The sequence below is a fragment of the Terrapene carolina genome, unplaced genomic scaffold (assembly GCF_002925995.2).
Source record: "Terrapene carolina triunguis isolate 2854851 unplaced genomic scaffold, T_m_triunguis-2.0 Scaffold35098, whole genome shotgun sequence".
Lineage (NCBI taxonomy): Eukaryota > Metazoa > Chordata > Testudines > Emydidae > Terrapene > Terrapene triunguis.
This window is the reverse complement of record NW_020699449.1, coordinates 5,409,310-5,432,553: the sequence shown is the minus strand read 5'-3', so window position 1 is coordinate 5,432,553 and position 23,244 is coordinate 5,409,310. Positions and strand designations below refer to the sequence as shown.

The window sequence follows — 23,244 nt, the reverse complement described above, 5'->3', positions numbered from 1 at the left end:
GCCTTCACTATGTTAGACGTCGAATCACCACCAATCTTCTTGGTGAAAACCGAAACAAAGAAGTCATTAAACACCTCTGCTATTTCCACATTTTCTGTAATTTTCCCCTCCTCATTGAGTTAACGGGCCTACCCTGTCCTTGGTCTTCCTCGTGCTTCTAATGTATTTGTAGAATGTTTTCTTGTTACCCTTTACATCTCTAGCTAGTTTGATCTCGTTTTGTGCCTTGGCCTTTCTAATTTTGTCCCTACATACTTGTGTTATTTGTTTATATTCATCCTTTGTAATTTGACCTAGTTTCCACTTTCTGTAGGACTCTTTTTTTGAGTTTTAGATTATTGAAGATCTCCTGATTAAGCCAGGGTGGCCTCTTGCCATACTTCCTGACTTTCCTACTCAGTGGGATAGTTTGCTCTTCTGCCCTTAATAATGTCTCTTTGAAAAACTGCCAGCTGTCTTCAATTGTTTTTCCCCCTAGACTTGCTTCCAATGGGATCTTACTACCAACTCCCTGAGTTTGCTAAAGTCTGCCTTCTTGAAATCCATTGTCTTTATTTTGCTGTTCTCCCTCCTACCATTCCTTGGAATTGTGAACTGTATCATTTCATGATCTTTCACCCAAGCTGCCTTCCACTTTCAAATTCTCAACCTTTTCCTCCCCATTTGTCAAAATCAAATCTAGAACACCCTATCCCCTAATAGCTTTCTCCACCTTCTAAAATAAAAAATTGTCTCCAATACATTCCAAGAACTTGTTGTATAATTTGTGCCCTGCTATGTTATTTTCCCAACAGATGTCTGAGTAGTTGAAGTCCCCCATCACCACCAAGTCCTGTGCTTTGGATGATTTTGTTAGTTGTTTAAAAAAAAGCCTCATCCACCTCTTCTTCCTGGTTAGGTGGTCTGTAGTAGACCCCTACCATGACATCACCTTTGGGTTTTTTTATCCCTTTTATCCTTACCCAGAGACTTTCAACAAGTCTGTCTCCTATTTCCATCTCAACCTCAGTCCAAGTGTATACATTTTTAATATGTAAGGCAACACCTCCTCCCTTTTTTCCCTGCCTGTCCTTCCTGAGCAAGCTGTACCCTTCTATACCAATATTCCAGTCATGGGTATTATCCCACCAAGTCTGTGACGCCAACTATGCCATAGTTGTGTTATTTGTTAGCATTTCGAGTTCTTCCTGCTTATTCCCCATACTTCTCGCATTAGTATACAGACGTCTAAGATACTGATTTGATTTCCTCTCCCAATTCTGTCTTCTCTCCTTTATCCCTGCTATAACAGCCCATGCTCCTCCCAAATTCCTACCCTTCTCCCACTTCTCCATGTTTTTGACTTATCTGTGGGCTTTGGTCACCTGCCCCCTTCAAACCTAGTTTAAAGCCCTCCTCACTAGGTTAGCCAGTCTATATCCAAATATGTTCTTCCCCTTCCTCGATAGGTGGACCCCATCTGTCTTTAGCAGTCCTTCTTCCTGGAACAGCACCCCATGGTCAAGGAAGCTGGAGACACCATGTTCGCAGCCAGGCATTCACCTCCAGGATGCATGTGTCTCTGCCTGGGCCCCTACCCTTGACTGGCAGGATTGAAGAGAACACCACCTGCGCTCCCAACTCCCTCACCCTTACTCCCAGAGCCCTGTAGTCACTTGTGGGAGTGGTGGCTGCGATCCTCCCAGCCTTGGGGGGACATGGCTTCTCCTCCTGCACCTTTGGGGGTGATTCCTCATTGCTCGTTGCCAGGGCAACATATCCGTTTTCCATCACCATGGTGGGTCGGTTGGGGGAGAGGGGTGGAGCACTGCCTGCTGCCAGAAGTAACCAGCAGCTAGTGTCCTCCCTGTGACAGAGCCATATCCTCCTCCCCTAGTGGTGTAATAGCAGTCCTCTCTAGCTGGATCGCTCCTTCAGCCTTGGATGTCTCTATATGAATATTCTCAAGGAATTCCTCATGGGCACGGATGCTCCTCAGCCTAGCCACCTCCTCCTGTAGCTCTCCCACCTGCTTCCTGAGAGATTCCACCAGCAGGCACCTTTCACACTGGATGGTCCCCCCAGCCTGGCTTTCTGTGAGTGGGAAATGTAGACCACAGACGCCACAAATCCACACCAGGATCTGGGTAGAGGCATCCATGGTCAGGCTGTCTGTCTGGATACAGGTGGAGGTGACAGGAGCAGTGTTGGCACTGGCGATGCAGCCCTTCCTAACCATAGGGATTATATTATGACTCCCTCCCACAAACCCCCTCTCAAACTCCCCTGTTTTGCAGTCCCCTGTTTGCTAGCTCCCCTTGCAGTGCAAGGATGTGCCAGCAGCAGTACAAGGGTGTGCCAGTGTTGCTTAGCTGCTCTTGCTGACAAATTGGCAGGATGCCAGTCTATTTTTGTTTTCTTTATGGTTATAAATGGTCTATTATGGAGAGGATGCCTCGCACACCAGATTACTGTCTGTCGAGGTCTGTGTTGGTATCTTGTGTTGATAGAAAATGGGGGGAGGGTATTTCCTTTCTCTTCCTACCCAGTTGGCAAAGGCCTGGGAGATAATTTTCAGAATAATGTAGATTTAGTGCTTTGCACGTGTGGTCTAGCAAAAATTCCGTGTGTGTGTATGTCTTGAGGAAAACAGTGGAGCAGTATAATCCCCTAAAGAGAATTCATTAGAAGTTAATGGTACAAGATTTTTGTAGTTCTCTGCATATTTGAAACCTTTTGTTGTATTTGAATAACACACTGCATGAAATGCCCCCTCTCTAGAGATTTATTCGTAAAGCCCTTACTTGTTTCTCAAGAAAAACTCCCATTAAACTAGCCACTAACCACCACATCAGCTATTAGTATGCTTCATTTACTTATGATCATAATCCCTGGGCACATGTACATAGAACGCAGTTATGGAAGGAATAATTTCTCCCTCAGACAGGCTAACTATGAAAACCATAAATGGTGTCCTGTCAAACCTATTCATAAAACACACCGCAAACTCTTGGGGACCAATATGCGTAGCATTCCCTTGTGGAGAAGTCCTGTAGAATTTTCTAGAAAGTGACAATCTTTTCATAGATTTTTTTTTTTTTAAACCACACTATAGAATTTAATAGAAAATTAGGACTGTGCTATAGAATTACACAGAATGGTTCAAAAGAGCAATATAAAGGATGTTATTCTCCATTTATTCTACACATTTTAAGAATTATTTCAATAAAGTCATATAGATTTCATCCCATTAAATCCTATAGGATATGTAAAATGATTAGGTTCACGAATTAAAAATACAGAGTTCAGCAAATACTGCAAAAACATACTTGTAATCTATAGACACAGAGAGGAGAGCATGGATTTATAATTAAGATTTTGTATCGATACTGTGTGTTTTTTATGAACAATTAGACACCACAGCTGAGATACAGTATTACTTTTGGTTAAATTTATAAATAAAGGAGACGTGATCACTGTAAAATTAAGCACAACTGAAAGGTATGTTCCGAAATTATGGATGCAGTAAGAGCCTGGGAATATATTATAAATGACATGTTTCGTTCCCCTTTTGCTAGTGACTAGTGATTTTGAGAGCCTCGGGATTTGGGTGCCCAACTTGAGACATTTTAAAGTGGTCGGGTATTCAGGGCATGCTGAAGATCAGGCCCTTTTTAAGGATTCTCACAATGGGCACTAAAAAATGGAGGCACACAAAATACCTGGTCACTTTTGAAAATTTTGGCTTATATCTTTTGGAAATTTGCTTTTCAGCTCCCTAAAAATATGCTTCCCTTGGTTTTGAGCGTGATGATAAAACAGTAGCAAATTGACAAGGCCAGAACTGGGCTTAACACTAACATACCTTTCCATGTCTTTAGGAACATGAGGTCTTCTGGGCTTTCAAGAGGAAGAGCTGGTGGACTGCATAGACATTGACAACCATTTGTGTGACGAGAGTGGGACCTGCGACAGGAAAGTCATCACTTTGGATATATACGTTAAATCTTAGCCAGTTGCTAGAGGGCAGAAAATTACCAGACATGTCCATAGCCCTCAAGCAAGTTTTTAATAAGGACAAGACGTTCCGTCCCAAACGCAGATTTGAACCTGGGACCCAGAGGTTTGAGCTCCATAAACGAGCACAGGCCTCGCTGAACTCGGGAGTGGACCTGAAAGCAGCCGTGCAGCTGCCCAATGGAGAAGACCTAAACGACTGGGTGGCAGTTCACGTTGTTGACTTTTTCAACAGGATCAACCTGATCTATGGAACTATCTGTGAGTTCTGCACAGAGAGGACCTGCCCGATGATGTCTGGGGGCCCTAAGTATGAGTACCGGTGGCAGGATGACTTGAAGTACAAGAAGCCCACTGCATTGCCAGCACCCCAGTATATGAACCTTCTCATGGACTGGATCGAGGTGCAGATCAACAATGAGGACATATTCCCTACTAGTGTGGGTGAGTCCAAGCAAAGCCTAGAGCCACAAACTGTATTTCACTCTGTGTGCCTGGAATGCTCCATTTCTTTTCCTAATAGCAATGGCTCTTGAATTCAGAGGGTTAGACACTGGAGTGCTGCTGGGGAGGTGTCAGGCATTCCATAGGAGTAGCGTGTCAAAAAATGAAATGTTAGCTTGCTTTTTTTTTTTTAAATATTTAAAATCTTTTCAGCCCAGCCACTCATCCCTGGTAAGCCACTTAGCTTAATTATTTAGAGGTGGCAACAGCAAGGGCAGCGATACCATATTAGCCTATCTGAGGCTAATCGGGTCTGAACCTTCACTCCCTTGCACCTTAAGTAGCCATTGACACCTATACAAAGTGAGCATAAAAAGTTACCTAATCAGAATGGTGGCGTTTTACATCCACTTCTCTAAGGTGGAAATGGCTGGGCACAGTGCAAGACAGTGGAAAATCAGGATCACAGTGTGGACTGTTATCCATGGTCCCTTTGCCCCCTCTCCTGTCCCCCCATGAAAAGAAGACGACGGGGGAAAGCGAGAAACTAACCTCCGGAGGAAAAAAATCTAAATCTTGTCTGTGCCCAAGTCTTTATGATGGCTACTGCTGCTAACTGTGGATGAGACATTTTTCCTTAGTCACTTTTCAAGGTAGAACTGCACTTTAGAGGAGGTTTGATTGAACAATTTCTTTTTATTATTGCTAACTTCTTGCAAATCTCAAAGCTGTGTGATTATCCTAAGGGATAAGGGAAGGTTGTGTTGATCAGCGTGAGGTTCAGAAAAGATCTGAAGGTCTTGAGGTAAAGAGTAGCAACTGGAGGGCGATACTGAAATCAAGTGGTTAAAAGACTACTCAGGCTGGCTTAGTTTAGAAGGGTTTGTTGGGAGGTGAGAGCATGCAGCGAGATTGCAAATATCAGTAAGCTCTGCTGACCTTTGGATTGCCTACTGCCCAGCTCTGATCATCGTGTGGGTGGGCAGACTTGTTGTGGGTTTGTGTTCCAGAGACTTGTCCCTATTCCTTTCCTCTTGTTGCACAGCAGTATGAGAGGTGGTGGTTACAGGCTGTAACCTAAACTCCAGTTCATTGCACAGCAGGAAGAAGGCAGGTTTCAAAGGAAGCTGTGCCTCATTTTATGGGCAGCAGGAAGTGGTTTTGATTTCTCCAGGTCTCCTTGATTTTTGAACTTTCACTGAAATGTATGTGGGCTTTGTTGAACCGTGGTTGTGTGACGGCCCGTTGCAGTGTTTCACTTCCCTTTGGTAATATCAGTGACTTTGTTTATATGTGCAGAAAATATTTATGGTCAATTCTGTGGCTTTGGGAGAGGCAGATAACATGCTGACAGCTTTATTGAACCAACAAATAATCTATAATACCCAAGCTTTCAGTGCTAATAATCCTCTTTTTTGAAAGAGGTGACTGGAGGAACTTTTTGTCCTGAAACCTTGTGAATTATGAATCATTTGTTAGTCCAATGAGAGGAATCATCTTGTTATCCTCGTCTACTTTGTTGTTAAATTCCCAAAGCCTCCTCGTTAATAAAAGCAGTTAGCTGGTGTCTGGGAGATGGATTCCCCGCTGCCTAGTCCAGGGTGAACCTCTCAGAGCTCTGTGGGAAAGTGCCACAGAGGTTAGACCTGATGCCCGGGCATCAGAACTTCTAGGTTCCATTCCAAGATCAGTTAGTGACTCTTTGGGAAACTTTTCTGTGCCTCAGTTTCTACATACGTAAAATGGAGATAATTGCCACCCAACGATTAACGTATTGGTTGGAAAGCTCTTGGAATAATAGCTGTGCTTAGCTGGCACATTCCATCCATGTTCTGCCTTTCACTGTCCCCACTGCACGAGACAGAAGCTTTGGGACTGTGCTGTGCCATGGTTGCTGCCAGAGCTGGCCCTGGACCAAATTGTGCCCCAGGCAAGGAGTGTGTTTGGCGCCTCCCCCTCCATTTGTGAAACTTTTGAATACCTTGCAACACCCCAGGCGGGTCGCCTGCCCCTGAATTTGGCCCTGGTTGCTGCTATCTGAGTCGCAGCTCCCCTGTGCATGTTCTCTTTTCTATGATCTCGATTCTCCTTATTTTCATTCTGAAAAATTAATCACAGTGAAATTCCAAATGCTCATTCCTTGAAGCAACTGAAATTGATTACAAAGGGATATCTGAGCAAAAGAGGTTTGTCTTGTGCCATGCACTATGGTTGCTACCACAGTAGTTTTAAAGCACGGCGAGCATTGTTATACCTCTTTTTAGGCCTTCTTTACGCTGCAGCCACCTCTGTGATCATAAAAAGGAGGGAGAGAAGGGTCTGCAAAAAGAAACTCTGCATCATAAAAGTCTGGCTATTAATGGAGGGATTAATTTACTGCTGTGCATCTCTGCAGTGCACAGTCCCCATAGATTCCTTTAAAAAAAAAGCATGTGTCCTTTGTACAGGATTTGAGCTGCCGTTTCCATTAGCAAATGAATTTACCTAAGGGAATCCAGGGAGGGATTTGTAATGGCAATCCATAGAAACTGTACACATTTCCAAAACTAATCCTATTAAATAACACCCTCTTTAATTTTATATACATCATGCAGACTATTTAGAGTAGGATTTCCATAATTGCTATTAAACACAGTTTTTACTGAAGAGCTACTTGAAGAGGTTGAAAAAGAATGTCAGGAGGGCCAGTCCTGTCGGATTTCTTTTTGTTTGGGTCTTGGGTGTTTTTGTTTTTGTTTTCCTTTCCTTTGTGATTTAAAAAACTGTAACTAGGAACTGGGTGAGTTAAGATGAGATTGTTACCAATTTATAACACAGACATCTGTATATATTTACTCTCATCCCTGGGCCCCCATCAGGGTCAGTCTGTGTGTTTCCTGCGGTCTATGGTCATTTCCTTCTGTGCTTTCTGCAGTCATTCTGAGCCATTCGTTTGCTGATCTCACAGTCTCTCTCTCTCTCCCTCCTGCTAGCATCTGCTGTTGCTAACACACAGGAATGACTGGAGGATGAGAGCAGGACCTGGTATGGGACTTGAGGTGCTGATAGCAGAGTGGTGAGTGGCTAACAAAACCACTTGGCTGAAGATAAGGCGCACTTCCTTCTGACAGTGTGAAGCCTTAAAGGGTCTCTTGTGGTGATAGCCTCTTGCTATGAAGAGCGGTTTCCTTAATTTTTCTCCACTGTTCTCAGTTTGTTTGGATTTTTGTGAAGTGAGATTATAGCGTGTCCGAGGCTAACAGTTCTAGAGACTGAAATTATATAGCCACAAATTTCAAGCTCCCTGCATTCCCCTACTCATATGCCTCAATCCTTGCCTATAGGATTTATATCTGTAGTGTGAAAGATAGTTCAGTCTCTGTGCCCGCTCAAGGCTACTGTGTTGAGGCCATCAACACTGGTTTTGATGGTGGTTTTTTTTTTGTAATTTTTTGATTTTCCTAAAAAAACCAACCAGACAATGAAAAGTACAAAAAGCTAAATGGTTTCCAGCTTGTATATGTTTCCAAATACCACATGTTGCATGGGATCACCAGCAGAATTATAGAATTATGCAATTTTACGACTTGTCAAAGCTGCAAGGCCAAGCAGCACAAAGCCAGACAACATAAACATAACATGTTAGGGTGGGAATAACAGTAATAAAATAGGAGACTGTGGACATAAATAGGGAGAGGCAGGGAGGGCGGGAAGTCGGTGGAGGGGAAATGAGAAGAGGTTTGATGGAATGGCTGGTTTGAACCATCTCAACTTTTTTTTTTTAAATGTACAAATGTATCTAGAAATGGGGTTCAAGTTTCATAGAATTCATGTCATTGCTCTCTATGGCGATAAGCTCTTTTTTCTTTGGCTGATAAGTCAGACACGTCTGAATACCGCTGCTCTATTCTGGACATAAGCCTGTTCTTCCCTTTTTGTAAACTTGTGCTTGACTGATTGCAGCCCTCAAGAACCAGTCTTTGTGGTAGAGTTAAACCCAGGTTAGCAGGTAGATAACCTAGGATATAATTTTTGGCTGAGGTTTGGCTGCTGAAGCCTAGCACTATTGATGTGGACTCTTCTCCAGTGGAGACCAACTCATCATGTAGGCCCTCAAACAACCATCACGTGGCACCAACTTTCAGTGACTGTCTACCCAGGCTGGATTCAAATTGATGACTTAGCAACCAAAGTCTCCATACCCTCTTATGTATCTCTTGGACCATCCAGTTTCTTTTCTCTTTCCCCCCTCCCCTCCGTATGATCTTTGGTCAGCAGGTAAAAGGCATGGTGAACATTTTTATATTCGAGGATCAGGAAATAGTAGATCCTGGGAACAATTGCAGTATTTGGTGAGTTGCAGTTTTCATCTTTGAGAGCGATTAATTACAATATGCTGTGTGTAGACAGTGCTGAGAGGGGAACTGGGTGATCTAACAGCAGTTTGATGTGCTCATTGTGTGCACAAAATGAATTAAATTACCGATGGCTCTTCTCTCCCCCCCCCCCCCCCGGAGCCTTACATTGGGCATAATTATTTTTCATTGAGATTTTGGTGGGGAAATGTTTCTCTTCGAAGAGTCACTGAAAAAAATACTCAGATTCATAGATTTTTAAGGACAGAAGGGACAGTTAGACCTCCTGCATAACAAAACCCAGAGAACTTCACCAAGTGACTTTGCATCAAGCACATAACTTGAAATGATGAGAATTCCATGTGAAAGACAGTATGTTCTGGTAGATTGAACATGGGCTGGGAGCCAGGAACTTCTGCATCATAGTTCCAGCAATGATAAGTTATTTAAGTGGTGGTGTAAGTTACACATTGGGTATAAATTGATCAGAAACTGGATAAATACTAAAGGAGCACCGGTTTGGCATTCAGTGGAAGTGCAAAGTTACTTATGCGCTAGGCCTTGTCTACACTAGGATTTGGAAGGTGTTAGCTAACACATGTTAACAGCCTAGTGTAGCCAATGCGGTGTTAAAACTGAGGCTCTTCCCTAGGCTTTCACTTGACCAGTTTAACACATCTTAAAAAGTACACTGCCCTGTGTACGCTAGGGTGTGAATGCATGGTAGCTAACACCTTTCAGATCCTGGCGTCGATCAGGCATGAGAGGTGAGGGAGTGGTATAGTATCCTATGGGAAAAGTTCTATAGAATGTCATATGGATGAAACCGGGGATCCTAACAGACATTCAATAGGGTTTGTATAGTTTCTTTTTAACCAACACCAGGAGCTGTATATGGCCTCTATCAATCTGACCAAAGCCTTCAACTCTGTCAGCTGTGAGGCTCTGTGGAAAATCATGTCAAAGTTTGGCTGCCCAAGCAAATTTATCACCATTGTAAGACTCCTCCACGACCAGATGACTGCCTCCATCCTGCACGGTGGCTCTACCTCTGAGCCCTTTGTCATCCGAACTGGCGTAAAACAAGGTTGTGTACTGGCACCCACCCTTTCCTCCATTTTCTTAGCAGCTATAAAACATTAACCCAATACTGTCTACCACAGGGCATTGGCATCCAATATCGATTGATGGCAACCTCTTCAACCTTTCTCGTCTCCATGCCAGAACTAAAGTAATATCGGCAACAATAACCGAACTCCGGTACACAGATGATTGTGCTGTAGTTGCACACTCAAAGGAAGATCTTCAAACAGCCCTTAATTGCTTCTCTGAAGCTTACAAAAGCCTAGGGCTAACTCTGAACATCGGCAAAACACAAGGTCTCCACCAGCCAGTCCTTGGTCAATCATGAGACCCATCAAGGAAGATCTACATCGACAGTGAAGAACTGGAAAATGTAGAATACTTTGCCTATCTTGGCAGTCATCTCTCACAGAGGGCAGACGTAGATGTTGAGATTCAGCACAGAATCCGCTGTTCCAGCCTTGCCTTTGGCAGACTGTCTCGCCAGGTGGGTGTTCAACAATCACAACATCAGAACACACACTAGACTTTTAGTTTATAAAGCGGTGGTAATCTCAACTCTCTTCTATGGCCGTGAGACTTGGGTAACCCACAGAAAACATCTGCAATACCTAGAATGCCGGCACCAGCACTTTCTTCGGAAGATCCTCAATGTAAAGTGGGAGGATCGTCGCACTAATGTCCGTGTCCTTACAGAGGCCAACATCTTCAGTGTTGAGGCCCGGATTATCCAGCACCAACTGAGGAGGAGCTGGCACTGTGTGCACATGTCTGATGTACGCCTACCAAAACAACTGCTGTATGCCCAACTCACCAAAGGAGAAAGGAAACGGGGAGGCCAAAATAAACTCTTTAAAGACACTCAAGATAAACATCAAGAGATGTGGCATTAACACCAGACACTGGGAGACAGCAGCCCAGGATAAGGATAACTGGTGAAGACTTGTCAGAGAAGAAACGTCCACTTTTGAGGAAAATCGCCTTGCCCTGGTTGCAGAAAAATGCCAGGAAAGAAAGGAAAGACAGTTGTTACGCAGCAATCACAGCCCAACCCTGTCTTCCAACACCACCTGCAGCATCTGCCAACGAGTCTGTGGCTCAAGGATCGGACTCTTCCGTCACGAAAGGACCCATGAAAAATAAAACCTGTGAAAGAGATCATCACTGACCTCGAGGGATCACTGAGGAGCATTTTAAGACAGGGATATGATTCTCTATTAAGTTACATAGAATGGTTCAAAAAAGTCTATAGAATAGTTACAATTGTTGATTACTTTTCCAGTAGTAATATAAGACTTTTCCAAATGGGCAGGAAAGTAGCTAACAAGAGAGTATAAGTTAAAGCAGGTTCCTTGTACTTTAGCTCCTCATCTGCTTATGCCAAGGCTGGATTTGGTTTAAAGAAGAGCTTTGTTTCATAGTCCATTTCCTCCTCACACTTTGATCTTCTTCCCACCACAACCCCTACACTCTCACTTGCACATTCCCTTTTTTTGGCCTTTGGGACAGCACATTTGTTGTCCTGGAAGTGACAACAATGTTGAGGCTGTTGGATAATGTTAAAAAGAGTAATGACCCACATGATCAACTAGCTCCAGTAACAAGCTTTTGGGAAAATCCTATAGAATAAATATTAAAATCTTTGTTTTGCGGCCGTCCTATACAGCTTAATAGAGAATTGTAACCCTACTGTTGAATCCTACAAAAACAAAATAGCAAGGATTTAATTCTCTATTAAATTTGACTGGTTTTAAGAGTAATTGCTATAGAAGCCAGTTCAGTTCTTCTTTAGGATCGCAAGAGAGGGGATTAGCAGCATTCAAATAACCAAGTCCAAATTAGTGAGCCTATAAGTAGCTTCAGAAGAGGCTTGGTGTAAATCTGACACCACTGGCAAACAATCCAAGCAAACACGAATTTATGGTCTAGTCCATAGTTTCCTGGTGGTGTCCACAGTCATATTGTGGGTTATCTCTCATCTTCCAGGGGTGTATGAGATGACGACAGCATCTGCCATGCAATGTTCTGAAATGGTTCAATATGGACCATTGTTTCCAGGGTAGGCTGAAGCCTGGAAGATCTTTTGTCGGGCTGGCAATCGGGTGCGTGTTTGAGACGTTAGCTTATCCCAGGATTCTTTCCAGTGTATCTCAGGGTTGAGTGAGAGAGCTTTAAGAGCTTTAGTCCTGTTAAATTTCATTAATACCTTATCAGTTTAATCCCTATTAAATTACATGGGAATTTCCATTAAGGAAGAATTGGCTTCTTTCAATAGAATTTATTAATTTAACAATTTCCATTTGGCTATAAAGGATAAACTAAAACAAAAGGTATAAAACATATTGTATGCCCTTGTCTCACCCTGTCCTGGTACTGGTTATTAATTAAAGGCCTGAGTAAACAAGTGTGCCCTGGACTTTGGTGGACTACTAGGGGAAGCCAGTTCTATACCACAGCAGAGTATCCTAACTCTCTGATCTGGGAAAGCATAGGTTTCTCCTTCTGTGTTTGGGAAGTGAGAGAGGTTAAAAGAGGGCGATTCCTTCTGCACTCTTTGCCCTGCATGAGTGAAGAAATCAACAGGGCACGGACAGGTGTGTGGTCATTGCATCTCTCCAGTCATCAAACCACATCAAGTTTGTGTGTGTGTGTGTGTGTGTGTGTGTGTGTGTGTGTGTGTGTGTGTGTGTAACACTATTGCAGAACATTTCTGCTTTCAAGAAAGGTTTTGAGGCCCTGCCGACCTAGGTTATATGTCAAAGTCTCCACCACCCTGTTTTTTTGTTTCTGTTGTTCAGGAGCTAACAGATGTCTCTGCATAAACTGGGCCAGAAGATAAACTAACTCACAAACTTAAAAAAAAAAAAAAAAGACAGTTGCCGCCTCTTCCAGCAGGGCTGAGAAGCATCCCACTAGCCCCCTCTGGATAATGAACAATGCAGTTTACAAGATAATTAGAAGCCTGGCCTTTTCACCACTGCAACGCCTGTCTTGTGTAGCTGATTATCCTTGTTTTTATGTGTTATATAACCTGCGTTAACCCCCTCTGGCTCTGTGCCTATGAAAGAATGAGGGCCAAAGCATAGAAGTAGTCTAGACAAGCTCCAGGCGCAATCACTCTTAATTACTTTGGGGTAATAGTGATCACCACAGCTCCGTACTATCGCCCATCCCATCTGTCGTGCCATTTTAATCAGGAGCGACTGCAGTGCTCTTTTAGTTAGTAGACTAATGCCAAGACTCAAAACACTGGCTAATTTTGAGTTGGTAAGTATCCAGTATGGAAACAGTGCAGTTCAGAACACATTGTATGTTCTTTAGGGATCGGCTATTGGGAGTTTTAAGTGACTAGCTAGTGTACAGCTACAAGGTCAGAAACAGCACAGCTTTGGCCAACTGTTGCTCTCATGTAGATCAGTGTAATTCTGACTTCAGTGGGACTGCTCTGGAGTTACTGAGAGCAGAAATTGTCACTTGGACGCTCGATGTAAACGTTTCTTTGGAGGAGCTCTCAAAACTTGAAAGTGCCAATATCCTCCTCATTGAAGCTTTCTCACAATGACATTGAGAGTCCCAGATTTATTCTCTCTCAGTGGCATTCAGAGCCGCTTTGCCCCATTTCTAAGGTATGTTTTCGAACTGCTAGCCCTATACACTCAAGCTGAAATTTGAAAATCGGACTCTGCTTCCCACTTCTTAAATCGTGACCATTAACAATCCATCAGCAGCAGTGCCTGCTGCAGTCCCTGGATCAGGGCCGGCTCTAACTTTTTTGCCGCCCCAGGCAAAAAAGAAGAGTGCCGCACCCCCCACCCCCGCGAGCACCGCGCAGCTGAACCCCCCCCAGCGCTGCCGAAATTCCCGCCCCTCCGAGCGCTGCGCCGCCCAAAGCCTCTGCCCCCCTCCGAGCACCGTGCCGCGCCAGCCCCCACCCCCCCAGCACCGCGCCAAGCCCCCGCCCCCTCCAAGCGCCGCACTGCCCGAAGTCCCGCCCCCCCAGCGCCGCGCCGCCCGAAGCGGAAACAAAAAAAAAACCCCCTCCAGCGCTGCCCCGACGAACCAAAAAATAAATAAATAAATAAAAACCCGAGCGCCGCCCTGCCCCAAGTTGCCGCCCCAAGCACGTGCTTGGTCGGCTGGTGCCTGGAGCTGGCCCTGCCCTGGATGAGCTGATTTGGGCTCAAGGGCAGTTATTTGCTATTGTTGAGGGGCGGTGTGTTGGAGTAAAGTGGAAGGAGAGAAGGAATAGTACCTCTGTGCAGCGTGAATCCTTCCCTGTGCTGTTTCTGAACCCCCCGCACCCCCCACTTGCATAGAGCAGATTGGAAAACGACCATGTTGCCCAAAATTAGGAAACAAAAGATCTCATGTTCCCCCCGCCATAAGTACAAATGCAGTAAACCTCAAATAAGCACTTTTAGTGGTATAGCGTGTAAGGCCTAATGATCTAAACGAGGAGAACCTTTTCCAAGTGCAAGCTCCGCATTGACAAAAGGCTTTGTGGTTCACCAGAGTCCTCTTCCCCAGTGAATGCTGCTGGCTTGTTGCCATGTGTGCAGCTTAATGGAGGACACAGTCTGCTTCCAGTTCAAACATGTAAATTACACCTTATCTCAGTCCTCTGTTGACAAGAGTCTGCAGCAGAAAACAACGGTCAGTTCTTAGACGTTATTTCACAAGGAAATCCTTCACTCAGTTGGCATGAGGGTGGAATTGTTTCTCAACTGGAGAGTGTATATTACAAGACTGGCTCCCCATCTGTTGAGTTCCTTTATATCATGGCCATCACCATGGTATCTGAGAGAGTTTATTAAAATGAACCTAAAAAGGTTTCAGATTTTCTCCATGCTGCAGGGTTTTTTTGTTAATGGTGGGGTTAATGAAGGAAAGCTCAGGGTTAGGGCCAATAAGTGGGTTTGATATTTCATTCCAAAGGGGCTGAGACTTGTGCTCTGATCTCTCCTGGGAGCAGGATGCAGATTTGTGGGCCAGTCACAAGAAGAGCTTTGTCATCTGCATACATAGGTCTTACCCTTGAGCTTGAGAGTTCAACTGTTCCAGCGGGAAGTAACTGCCCTAGCAGGTCCTGATCACGTAGGGTCAGATGTCTCTTGTATTAACTAGGGCTAGTCACACAGAGGGCTCACAATCACACTCACAACCTGAACTCCACACTCACCTAGACTAGGATCTATTGCATTGAGACATTTGTACAGCAGGGGTAAAGTCAGCAGTGTATTGTTTGTACATGGTGCTGGAGTTCACATGGTCTGTTTTGAGTGTGAGGAACTGGATGCTTACATGGGGGTTAGTTATTTACTAGAATGGAAAGCAAGTTTGCTAGTGAGCTGAAGCGTCTGTGAGTGACTTTCTTTTGCAGAGCTAAATGACATTCTTATGAATCAGGGGAATAACTCTTTGTGTGAAACCTTTGAAAAGTGGCTTGTGTCTGAGATGTTATGAGACTTCAGATGTCGGTGACATTTTGGATTTGGTGTGTCTTTGGCTGTTTAGCAAGAAGAACCCGAAGAAAGTGAAACTTGCAGAGAAAATTTTCAAACAGGGTTCATTTCCCCATGTTTGCTCTGCAAAAGTTAGTAAATATTTTGCCAGGGCCGGCTCTAGGCACCAGCAAAACAAGCTGGTGCTTGGGGCGGCACATTTTTAGGGGCGGCATGGCCGGCACCAGAATGCTGCCCCTAAAAATGTGCCCCGGCCGCTCTAGCTCACCTCCGCTGCCACTCGCGTGCTGCTACGCGCCCTCCCTCCCAGGCTCTCAAGCCTGGGAGGGAGGGGGAGCAGCGGCGCGCAAATCAGCTGTTTCTTGCCTTGGACGGCAAAAATCCTAGAGCCGGCCCTGTATTTTGCCATACAAATATTGTGGAAAATTCAGTTGTGCTCAGAGGAGTTATTTAGTGTGTTACATTAGAATACATGCTTTTGAGAGCAGTGACCATATATGTCTTTGTGTGTTTGTGCAGAACCAATCTCAGTGGGGCCCTGATCATAAATGGGCCTTCAGATGCTACAGTCATGCATCAATAATAGTCAGAATACAATTTAATCATTAAGGAATAAAGGAATTTTAATCCAGTGTTTGGTGCAAATCTCAATACAGTCTTCACTATGGAGCTGCATGGCTGCCTCTGTCATATGCACTACAGATCAAATTCCAAAGCTTTGTAAGTAGGTATAACTTCATTGCACCTGTTTACACCACAGTTGCACCAGCTACACCAGGTCTGAATTTGGACCTGTTTTTTATTTTTATTTTTTTGGAAACAAATGGTAGAATTAGAAATCAAACAGACAATAGCTTACTTTAAGGCAACCCTCATGTCTTTATAGACATTTTTGGACTTAATTCAAGTATGTGCTTAAAAAGTAACTGGTTAAACTTCTGATAATAAAAGCCATGTGTGATCCCTTATGCTTAAAAAATATATATATATCAGGGACCACATACTCAGATAGATAGTTTAAAACATTAGTTTACACCACTCTTGGATTCCTCGGTGCTGGAGAGAATTATTCTGTATAGGTTCTTCTATCATCATAATTCCCAGTGTATTTGAGCACCTTCTGGTAGTGCATTGAGTGATGTGACTAACATCTGTCACATGTGGCTTGTTCTTTAATCCTCTTCCCTCGGGGAGAATTGTGTGTGCAATATAGTCTTTTAGTTTGGTAGAATGTTGTTCAATGTATACGATGCTGTGTGTTTATATTAGAGAAGGCAGCTTAAAGGAGTGTGCCTTGCACTTGGAGTGGAAGGTAGTGAGCTTTGTGATGGTGGGCCCTTAGTTCCTGTGGGAGTTCCATAGTCTCAGACTAGCCCCCCAGGAAAGCTCTGTCTCGTGCACAGATTAGCTTTATCCCGGTGCTAGAAAATTCCATTGTGCCTGATGAGTGGAGTTATTGTTTTCAGTGTTCATCTCAGAGCTTTAGGCGAACTTTTAGGTATACTGGGCCCTGGCTTGAAGATAAGGACGAGTGCAATTCAATCGCTGTACACCACTTTGGAAATTTCTGAACGTGTGTGACAAGTCTAATAGCTTAACTGATGTACCGGTAGGAATGAAGTACTGAAGGAGCCATGTTGCCTGCATTTTTCTCCTAGATCACAGTTGAGTTGCAGACCCAAATGTAAAAGCATAACATTGTTGTGTGTTTATATTAAACACCGAGTTAGGTTAAGGGAACACTGGTTAGGGAACACAGCAAAAGAGAAAATGAAGAAGAGCATATCCTTTGTGACAGTCATTTCATAGGAATAACTCTTGTATGCCAGTGATGTACTCTGTCTCTATCAGTTGTCTTCTGCTCTGCAGAGGTCAGTGGTTGTTCTAGATATAGTTTCTGTTCTATGAGATTGTATTTCCCGTGCTAGATGTATTAGCCAGTAACTAAAGTGGAGAGCATGAGGCCGAGTGCACTAACTTTTACATTTAATGACACCTAGGCAGCCTTTTGCCCCTGAAGAAGGGTGCACAAATGAAAATGAGTGTGTAGTGCCTTCTTTTCATGTGTCAGAACTATTGCACAGCTTAGCACTGTGCATCACGGAAGTCAGTCTCTGTTCAACAGACGCCCAGCACTGGAACAGCCAAAGTTATTGCAGGTCTGAACTGAAATTCATGGGCAATGCTACAGCATTTAAGACAATTCACACCAGAGCCTGCCTGCTTTGCACTGGGCTCAGGTCACTTTTTGTCAGCGCCTGATGAATGGGAGAGGCCTGATCCTGGGAAGTGGTGAGCATGTGTAACTCCCCTTGACGTCATTAAGAATGTGTTAGATGCTCAGCCCTAAATTCAGCCACAGATCAAGTAGAGAATACTCATCTCATCTGCAAAAATTCTGGGTTCAGATGTGACACTCTGATAAATAAATGAACTATTAGGCATATCACATACTAAACCTTCCTAAAATTAGTGGATCAAATTCTTCTGTGTTACACAGGTATAAATCTAGAGTAACGCCACTGCCACTTACTAGAGAAATACCAGTTTAACTGATAACAGACTTTGGCCTAATATCCAAGTATTGATGTCAGATTCCCTCTTATTAGGGGATGCTGTGCCAGGTTGGATATTATTTGATGGAGATCAAAATTAAAACACCATTCAGAAGCCTAAAAGATTATCAGACTTGGACCCAGAGGTTTCTGGCAGAATAATAATAGTCAGGGGAACAATCTTGCACTCAAATTTATTAAGAAGAAAAGAAAAGACATTTGGAGAGACTAATGCCATACGTGAGATGGCGGAAGGAAAGTGTGTGGTCTGTTGCTGATCCTAATTGCCTGCTGTCGCCTTGTGCATTGGGATCACTTTTACCTGTGCCTATGTAATTTGAATAGGTACTTGTCTCAAGTGACAAGTTGCTGTTTCTAAGTACCAGTTGGAAGGGGGAACCAGATATCGGAGGTTTCATAGGTGCCGGCAGTTAGAACAAAACCACTACAAACTCTGTGGCAGACAAGTTATTTTCATTAGCTTTTAACTGACCATCCACTGCTGTTCTTTGTTCAGTGGCAACACAAAGCACAGCGCCATCTGGCAAATGCTGAAATAAGGGGGAAACCATGCCAACCCTTCTTCTTGGAGCCTCGACCCGTTTATCACTGAGAACTTTGATACTGGGCACACAGCTGAAAATAGGCTGGAATACAGAGATGTGGACTTGAGAGACAAATGGGGCCCTAAAATGCGGTTTTCTGCCTGTAACTGCCCTGCCTGGGTCTAGCTCAGGGGTCGGCAACCTTTGGCACGCAGCTCGCCAGGGCATCCCTCGGCCCGCGCTGCTTCCTGCCGCCCCCATTGGCCTGGAGTGGCGAACCGCGGCCAGTGGGAGCCGTGATCGGCCGAACCTGCGGACGCGGCAGGTAAACAAACCGGCCCGGGCCACCAGGATGCTTACCCTGGTGAGCTGCGTGCCAAAGGTTGCCGACCCCTCACCCCTGGTCTAGCTGATCGACTTCCGGTTTCTCATTCATCGAGTTTAAAGCCAGAAGAGACCCTTAGATCCTCTATTATGACCTTCTGTATATTACAGGCCATTAAATGTCACCCAGTTAATCCAGGTTTTTGTTGCTCATGAAGTCAAATTAACAAGCAGTTTGTGTTCACCAGCAGCGTGTCAGACAAAGCAGTATTAGAGTGAGGAGAACTCCACTAAATGAGCTGGGTCATGTGTGTAAATATTTATCACCTCTAATGAATGAAATACGCATTTTCATTGTATGTTGCCAGTGCGGGTAAAACAATCAGTTCAGAAAACTCAACATGACTGTTTGTTAAAGTTATGCTTTGTCAGTCACAGTACCCTGCAGTGCTGTAGTATTTAAACATGCTCCGTTCTTTCAACCTTTCCTCATAGGTCATGTTTTCTAAACCTGTTATTACTTTTGTTGCTCTCTTCTGGATTCTCTCCAATGTGTTCACATCTTTCTTAAAGTGTGGTGCCCAAAACGGGTCCCAGTACTCCAATGCTGAGTAGAGCAGCTACCTCCCGTGTCTGCGGTCTGAGTATAGCTTTGGCTGTTTGCTCCAGAAAAGGAGAAGGAATTTAGCTTTACACACCTTGGGGCTGATGAAAAGAGAGTGCTGTGATGGCTGAACAGTGTAAAGGGGGAACTCAGTGCTGTTACAGCTGAGTGGCTGTTTGGATTCTTAGTGTTTATTAGTCATTAAACCATACGATGCTGGTGCTTGCAAACCATCTGGCCATGTGAATGTGTAACCCTTACAGTCCTCAGGTTGAACAGATATTCAACTTTTAGGATTCTACGTTTAGGGATGAGAACCCAGTCAATTTGGCTGACTCATTTCACTGCTTTCTACCCCATCCCATTAGGAGCCCTGTTCCTAGCTCCTCTCCTGAGCCTGATGAGACTCCTCAAGATGTCTCTAGCTTTCTTATGACCATCTCGATACTAGGAGAGACCCCTTCCCAAATCTGATTGAGAACCAGTCAGTCACCAGCCCTCTCTCCTCACTCTGACATGCATGCTGCCTTCTGTGTGGTAGTTGATCCCTATTCCAGGCTTTAGCTGCTAGTCCACGCCTGAATGAAGGGGTGGGACCATGGCAGTAACGGGGTCCTGAGTGCTCTGCCTTCTGCCTCAGTGTGAGTAGGTTGCCAACCTCAAACCCATTGTTAGGGTATAGTAGTGTAGTACCTCCTCTCCTGCGGGAAAGGGGCAGGGCAAGGTGTTTTGTTTTTTGTTTTTTTAAATGGACAGTTTGGGGCTTTCCATCTTGGTGATTTGGAAAGTTAACTTTCCCCAAAAGGTTTGATCCCATTTCAAATGAATGTCTGTCCGTTCTATAAACAGAGCAGATCTCTCTTGGTCAATATAACCAAGGTCATAACACAGGCAAAATAATGTTAGTTATTACGTATGAGGTCATCAGAATTGCTAACCGCAAGCAATCAAAAATCATGGGTCAGGCCCTAAAAAATCAGGAGATTGTCTTAAAAACCATGAGATTTAATAAATTATAAATTTGGGTTCTTTTTATTTTCCTTCGGAGTCCATGGTTTTCACTGAAACCATGAGGGCTAGAAGCTTACTTTTAAACGAAAGCTGAGATTTTCGCAGAATAATCTTATTGTAGCAGCTGGGGCGTTAAGAAAAATAGCAAATGTAGTAAAACTCATGATACAATCAGTGACAACACTGGATAATTCAGCACACAAACTAGAAACTAATAAAGATGAAAACTTGTGTTGGTTTATACAGAGATCACAAATGCAGTCATCTATAAAATGGGCATGATTATGCTTACGCAATTCATGGGGTCCCCTAATGCTCAACTTATGAATATTTGTAATGTGTCTTAGCTCCAAACATGGAAAACACTATATAAATTAAGTATAATACTGTACTATTGGGCTGGCTGAAAATTGTCTATCAAAACTGTTTTTCCATAGAAAATTAGGTTTTTGGTTGAATTAATTTTTTCACTAAAAGTATCTGCTTTCTGTGGGAAATTATCATTATTTTGCTGGTTGTTGAAAAACGGACCACTGAAAAATATAAATCTTTTGAGTTTTTGACCCCAAACTGAAACATTTCTGCTGAAAAACGTTATTTTGATTTTGAAATGTCACCAGAGATCTTTAGTGCAGGCTAGAGCATTGTAGTGATATTTTGTCTTAAATTTTGTCAGGATGAAATATCTTTCCACCCACTCTAGAGAAAAAAGCAGCATGTATGGAATAGAGGGCAAAGGTAGGATTTAGGAGCCTTTCACATATTGCAGTGAAATACTTGATATTATCTTCTTTCCTGTCCCCCTGCCCCTCACCCACTCACCAACCTCTTCCAATCTGACATTTCCAGTTTCCCAACACAAGTGTCAGCAGCAACCAAATGTGAGTGGCTGGATGGCGTTTTGCAGTGCAAAGGGGATTAACACCTTCCAGTCTCATGGTCAGTCAGTTTTCAGTTTCCAAGTGAAATAATCTCAACCTAAGAAATTGAGAAACCCTTGATTTTTGTGCTTTTCATTCCCTTGATAAAGTCTGGTTAGGGAGAGAGGGCGTTGTTCGTTTTTTGTGATACTCTCAATACACACCATTTATCACCCTTTGCCACGATAAACTAGAATGAACGAAGCAGCATGAACAAATATACTATAAGGAACAATCCTGATATGATAGCTGCCTGGACTAGACCTGCTAGGTCTTTCACATCTCTGACTTCTATTGTTTTAAATTCTCATTGATTTCTGTGTCTCTGTGACGGGTTGGAACCCCCTTCTGGGATGTCACCTGATGTGCTGGGATTTCACTGAGCCTGCCTACTCCACCAGCCTGGACTCCCTTTCCCTGTTTTGCTGAATCAGGCTCTCCGGCCTCTGGCAGCACACACACACAGGTAGGGATCACCACCTATAGAATCACACAGAGGCTGCAAACAGCTCTCCAGGGGAAGGTTCGGCGAGGAAATTGCCCAGCACTCAAGTGCAGGAAAAATACACCCAAGATGATAATGTCTTGCGCTGGATAGAGAGATCTGCACAGCACAAGGTCATAAAAATTTGCCCTCTCCCTCAATGTGAAGAGATATGCACAACTTCTTCCCCTCCTGCCCCCGCAGTTTAAATTGCACCAACTGGGTTATGTTATAAACAAGAAATAAGTTTATTAACTATAAAAGGTAAATTTTAAGTGATTTTAAGGGATAGCAAACAGAACAAAGCGGATCACTAAACAAATAAAACAAAACACGCATACTAAGCTTAAGATCTTAAAGAGACTGGTTTCAAGAAGTAATTTTTCACCCTAAATGTTATTTTAGACAAGTTGCAGTGTTTCTGTAGCTAAGAGTTCCAGTTATCTCTTCTTACAGACTGGACCCCTGTCTCAATCTGGACTCACCCCTGCCTTTCCCCTCAGGTTAGTTCCTTTGTCTCTTCAGGTATTTTCAGCAGTCTTTCTTCTTGGGTAGGCATGAGGTGGGAATCTTTTGTTTCCCAGTCTTGACCTCCCCTCCCCCCCCCCTTTTAGTGGAAAATTACTAGAAGTCCAAGATAGTGTTGAGTACCAGCTGACAGGACCACCTGACCCAGTAGTGTCACAGCTATGTCCCAGGACCCCTCTCAGGAAGGAGAGAGATTAGTATCTTTAAAGTCTTATTGTTTCTTCCTAATGGCCTATCAAAGCTGATAGCCTGTTGTCTTGTGGGTGTCTCCCAAATACACACACAGTTGTAATTGTTACATAGTCAATATTTCTAACTTCAGATACAGAATTGATACATGCATGGATAATCCCATTCAGTAAATCACAACCTTTCCAATGATACCTTACATGAGCTATCTTGCATAAATTATACCTTAGTTATGCCATATTCATATCATAACCATATTTCTATGAAGAATATGGGGTATAACGTCACAGCCCTTGCTCTGGGCACTTTAATATTCTGTGGGTTCTCACCAGATATCTCGATAGCAAGCCAGAATAATTAGTAAATCAATGGGCTGCATCAGTGTAAATATAATATCTGGCCGTTTTTCAGAGGATTTCAGTACATGATTATTTATTTATCGTTTGTATAACAGTGGGGACCTGGAAGCCCCAACGGAAATCGAGGCCCAGTTGATGTACACACACTTAGTAAGGATCCCTGACATGAGGAGCTAACAATCCAAACAGACAAGGCAGACAAAGTGTAGGACAAAGGAAGTTCTATCATCTTCATTTTACGGGCAGGGAACCAAGGTAAAGAGATTGTGACACCCCATGATCATACAGGGAGTTTGGGTTGAGGAATTGAATCCAGTTCTCCTGAATCCCAGTTCATTGACCACAAGGTCATCCATCCTCCTTGTCAACATAATTGCTTTTCAGTAATATTTACTTTTTTCCTAAG

At 43.6% G+C, this 23,244-nt stretch overlaps 1 protein-coding gene across 1 annotated transcript in view; it reads left to right on the top strand.

Moving 5' to 3' along the window:
- The window catches only part of MOB3B (MOB kinase activator 3B), a 148,994-nt gene that overhangs the window by 44,233 nt on the left and 81,517 nt on the right, over window positions 1-23,244 (top strand). The window contains exon 2 of the mRNA XM_026646516.2: window positions 3,861-4,440. Coding sequence (XP_026502301.1) covers window positions 4,023-4,440 — 418 coding nt within the window. The 5' untranslated portion in view covers window positions 3,861-4,022. The remainder of the gene's footprint in view (window positions 1-3,860; window positions 4,441-23,244) is intronic.